The sequence below is a fragment of the Propithecus coquereli genome, unplaced genomic scaffold (genome assembly GCF_000956105.1).
Source record: "Propithecus coquereli isolate 6110/MARCELLA unplaced genomic scaffold, Pcoq_1.0 Scaffold120, whole genome shotgun sequence".
NCBI classification, from domain to species: domain Eukaryota; kingdom Metazoa; phylum Chordata; class Mammalia; order Primates; family Indriidae; genus Propithecus; species Propithecus coquereli.
This window is the reverse complement of record NW_012136081.1, coordinates 5,358,499-5,363,585: the sequence shown is the minus strand read 5'-3', so window position 1 is coordinate 5,363,585 and position 5,087 is coordinate 5,358,499. Positions and strand designations below refer to the sequence as shown.

At 36.6% G+C, this 5,087-nt stretch overlaps 1 protein-coding gene across 4 annotated transcripts in view; it reads left to right on the top strand.

Moving 5' to 3' along the window:
* PPP6R3 (protein phosphatase 6, regulatory subunit 3) overlaps positions 1 to 5,087 on the top strand; it is a 183,351-nt gene that overhangs the window by 108,003 nt on the left and 70,261 nt on the right. For all 4 annotated transcript variants that reach the window (XM_012665606.1, XM_012665607.1, XM_012665609.1 and 1 more), the window contains one exon: positions 2,684 to 2,797. In XM_012665606.1, coding sequence (XP_012521060.1) covers positions 2,684 to 2,797 — 114 coding nt within the window. The remainder of the gene's footprint in view (positions 1 to 2,683; positions 2,798 to 5,087) is intronic.

Sequence of the window (5,087 nt, the reverse complement as noted above, 5' to 3'; positions counted from 1 at the left end):
GCACCTGGCTAATTTTTCAAATTTTTTGTAGACATGGGGTCTCATTATGTTGCTCAGGCTGGTCTCGAACTCCTGGCTTCAAGCGATCCTCCCGCCTTGGCTTCCCAAAGTGCTGGGATTACAGGCGTGAGCCACCACACCCAGCCCAGCTGTGTCTTTAGTTAGTTCTGAACTGGGCAACTAATTTCTGGAATGAAGGTAGGTGTATGCTCAGAATGTACATCGTTAAATACTAGTTGGAGTAAATTTCTTCAAATCCATGGATCTGATGAGTCAGTGGCCCTGTGATGTCACCAAATAAAATCTTTACTGCACTTAGTAGCAGGGAAGCTTAATCTGTAATGGTGCTTCTCGCAGTCTTTTTGAGAATGAGAACCAACTCCTACTGATATCTGATATGCTCCCACATTGTGACAGTTCTTTCAGTGTCTGTTGATTGAGAAAATACCCAATGACAAAAGGATTCTGTGAGTTTAGTAAACTTGTATTAATCATAATAACATCTGTATATATATGATAAATATGTGCTAATATATCTATACATTTGACAAATTATGGTTATTATATAACAATATTATTAAGCTGATATACTGGCAATACATAATATATAAATAACTTACCTAATTATATTATAATACCAAACAACCCATAGGTTGGGTATTACTGTATATGGAAACAGCAAATGTATAAATATAAGTGTAGGTTAGTACTTAAGGAAAACTTTGAAATAAGCTAAGGTTAAAGAAGATGGTAAAAAGTGGTACCAAGAAATTGCTAAGAAAGTGGACTAAATTGTTAGATAGTATTAGATAGTATTTATCTTGGGAAGCAGTGTTGGCATAAGTTGAATGCATTTCATTTAGTGGCTCTTGAAAATTTTTAAGTACAAAGACCTTAGAACAATTTGGATTTAATCCTCTTTGAGCCAATTAGTTTTATAGAAGTGAGTCTTTCCTTTGGCTGCCCATATTTTAAAAAAATAAAGGTGAGTCATTGTCTCAAAGGCGTGGATAGAGAACGTGGCTGGCTTCATAAAACAACTCATATCTTGAATTTTACTGGTGCTTATCCAAAAACTCCTGGTTTTTTAAATGTGAAGGTGAATATATTTTCTCTCACATGTAAATAAATACGTTTTTATTTAAAGACTGTGAAGGCATTCTTTTTATCCTGTTTGATAAGCTCCAGTCATTTGGTTTATTATTTCCTTCTGTGTTTGGTGACATTTCTGTGTGTAAATAAGAATCAGAATATGGCACACCTACTGTGGTGTTGTTGCATCTTGACCATCAAGTTTTTGCTGGTTATTATGTTGTTCTTGTCCATTAGTAGAATTCTTTCATGGATGCAGTAGACTTCCAGTTGGATGTAGCCATGAAATGGCTAGGTCCTCTATTGGCCATTCCCTTGAGGCATCTGTATTTATGAAAGTGTGCTGTTACTCTCTGATAAGTAAGAGTACCATGAGTAAGCGAGGAGAATATGGACATTTACAGTTGGATGTTGTGTTGGTACCCCTCCACCTGGGTGAAGATGCTATTTGAAGAATGTACATATTTACTGTAAAAGGCAGTCTGTTTTCCAGAGCTCAGTTCCAAATGTTTAGTCTGTAGACTGTGTGTGTTAAGTGACTTTTACAGTACTCTTGGCTAGAGGTCTCACAAGCAATTTAGTGCTGGTCTGGGAGTACTTGAAAACTTCTTCCTGTAAGGGGACCCTCTAAAGTTAGGTAGATACCAGTTTTATTTGCTTTGCCCAAATAGAAAGAGATTCTCTCCTACTTGGTGCCCTAGCTTGGCAGCAGGTGGCCAAGGAAGTGGTGTTCACACTGATCACAGCTGTACTTTGGAGTGACTGGCGTCTTTGCCAGGCGAGCAACCAGGAACAACCCAGCTACGTGTCGTGTTGTAAGGGAGATTCCATTTCTTAACTCACATGGATATGGAAAGTTACTGAGATCCTAAGAAACTGAGATTTTCCTTGAGAAGGTCCATATAAATTTAATTAACAGATTACCCTTGTGTATTATATTAGTTGTGATCTTGGATATGTTGTATGAGAGAAGTGTAATGGGAAGAGAATGCTTTTTGGGCAATAATTCAGTCAAATCCATTTCATTGCTGCCATGTTATTTTGATTTATTGAATTTTAATTGTAAAGTAAAATGTACCAATTGATGTTCTCTTATTCCTGTTTTAGATCTTTGTTAATTACACATTCATGCCTTTGTAGGAAAACATTTATAGGTTCTAATTAGCCTTTTTGAAAGTTTTCCCTCCTTTTGTGGGGGGGTGAAGGATTCTAAGTCTTCTTATCACCCCCTGCCATCACCAGCACCACAGCCCTGGTCTGAGTGAGAGGTGACTTTCAGTCTTGAAATATTTGTTGGCTCTCAACAAGATGAAGGCAAGCAAGGCCCAAACTATTTTACTAATGGAAAGAGATAGCTCTGTGTGTGTGTGAGTGTGTGTGTGTTTATGGGACAGTTATATTTATAGTAAACAAGATCAATTGCCTACCTTAATAAATATATAAAAATAAAATATTAAGTAAAATAAATATGCCCAAGTGCACATGAACTCTTGTATGATGCTCATCGTACTTGTGCTGTGATCTTTTTTCTGAAGTTGTTAGTGAAAAATGATGTTGCAATTAGCACTTGACTATTGATTTGTTTCCCTAGGCAAGAAATTATAGAGCAGCTTCTATCAAATATTTTCCACAAGGAGAAAAATGAATCAGCCATAGTCAGTGCAATCCAGATACTGCTGACTTTACTTGAGACACGACGACCAACGTAAGCTTTTCTTTTGTCTTAAGAAGTGAACCATATTAAGAGTTAAGTTCTTGGTAGATCAGCTACAATAGCATGCCCTTGAATTTCAGGTGCTGAATCTTTTTCTACTGTACAAACTATACCTTAGTTTTATATGAATACCATACATAGGGATGCAATTGAAAAATGATTTGGCAAACACTATTTATTGGTAGTATTTAGACTCTAGTGATATTTGGAGAATGCTACTACAATAAATGCTATAACAAATCAAAAACATGTAATAGCTCAAACACAGAGAAGCTTATTTCTTGCTCATGAAAATTGAAAATAGGTATTCTAGTCGGTGGACAGCTCTCCTGGTGATTCAGTAACTCATTCCATCTTTTGATTCTTTTTTATGGGTACTAACTTAGACCTTCAGGTTGCTTTTTTCTGGTTTTCACATTTGAGGGCACTAGTTCATGAAGGTCTTTCAAAATGGATAGCCAGGTGGTTTGAGCCCTTAAGGAAGAATTTATGCTAAGTGTTTCATAATCAGGAATATAATCTGTTTTTACCATTGTGGCCTTTTGCCCCCCAGCCAGCCATTTAATGTTTGTTTTGTTATTCTTTTTTAAGAGATGTGGTCTCACTGTTACTCAGGTTGGAGTACAATGGTACCATCATAGCTCACTGTAACCTAGAACTCTTGGGCTTAAGCAATTCTCCCACCTCAGCCTCCTGAGTAGCCAGTACTACAGGCGTGTGCCATCGTGCCTAGCTGATATACCATGTTATTCTTTATAATTTATGTCCAATGCTAATTTACTTATTAACAGGATTTTCCAACTGCTCTTGGAGCATGAGAATTTGAAGAGGTATGTATAAGTAACTGTTGCAGAATTGTATGATTAAGAGATTGGAATTTTTATTTTCTCCATCAATACTGGATCCATTCAGTAAGCAGGGTACATGAAAAGGAGAACAGATTGAGTCTGCTGTCATCACATGAAAACTTTAGCTATCCAGGGTTTTTGACTCTACTTTTAGTGGTATAATTTTGGCTTCTAGCAAAATGGTGAAGACAGCTTTACCAACCCCTGCTTCCCAAATCCCCGATCTCTGTTGCTGGTTTATCCAGGCTTTGGTCAATACTTACGGAAGGGCAGTGTGGCAGCGCTGATTCAAGTGTGTTGTAATTTGGGGATTGTTTGCCTACCTATGTCTTCCCAGGCAAATCATATTTTAAATAATATAAACAATAACTTATTAATCAAGTGTTGTAGGACTTGCTACTCATGCTACAAGGCCATTGCACCATCTCTTAAAGTGGCTTAAAAACACATTAGATGATGCTGTGAGTTCTATATGGACTACTCTGACTTGAGAAGTAAATGAAAAAAATCAAAAATTTTTGCATATGGAAGTGAAAAAACCACATAATTGTACAACTTAAATAGAGCAAACAGAGGAGACAATAATAAAGGAAATAATGGAGAGAAATTTCTGACCACAAGGAACTTATCCTCAAACCAGAACAGTTTACCAAATACTAAGCAAGATTAAATTATTAAAATAAGACTCAGGTCCCAACTTTATCCTGATAAGATTTATGAATCGCAAGGATAAAGAGTGTAAATCTTAGAAGTATCGGACAAGAAGACATGGGCTACCTATGAAGCCAGTGAGATTGCCAGAGATCTCATTTGTAAAGCTTAATACTGAAAAACAGAAGGCAGGATTGTGAGCCTGTAACACTCCTGTCGATGTGTGAGGGCAACAGAGGCATTTTCGCGTACATAAGGATTCAGTGTTCCATTTGTGTACTGTCCATGACATAAAATTACTTGAAGATGGCCTTTACCAAAGCCAGACATAAAAAATAAATAAGAATGAAGAACTTAAGATAAGGAAATATAGTGGTAAGTTATGACCAAGAAATGGGTAGAGATGTGAAAATTAGTATTATTGTGAAATTTAAATGTTAGGAATAAATAATTAAAATAAGTCAAATGTTGAAAAAATGGAGTGAATCCAGGTTATTTTAACAAAACTCAAGAAATAAGGAGAAGGGGTAAATTATTACATATTACAGTTCTCATACTAGACAGCTGAGGTACATTCTCATATACAGTATCTTTCTTCATCTTGATAAGATTATGGTTCAGATATATTTTTTTAATAAATGTAGTAGAGTAACAGTAGGTCATGTAACTCCCAAAGTACCTTAGAGGGCAGGGAGAGTAAAGAAACCCTGAGAGCTACAGACACAAGGGTAATTTGCACACACCTGAAAATCTTTCTTCACGAAAAGCCCCCCCCACCCCCC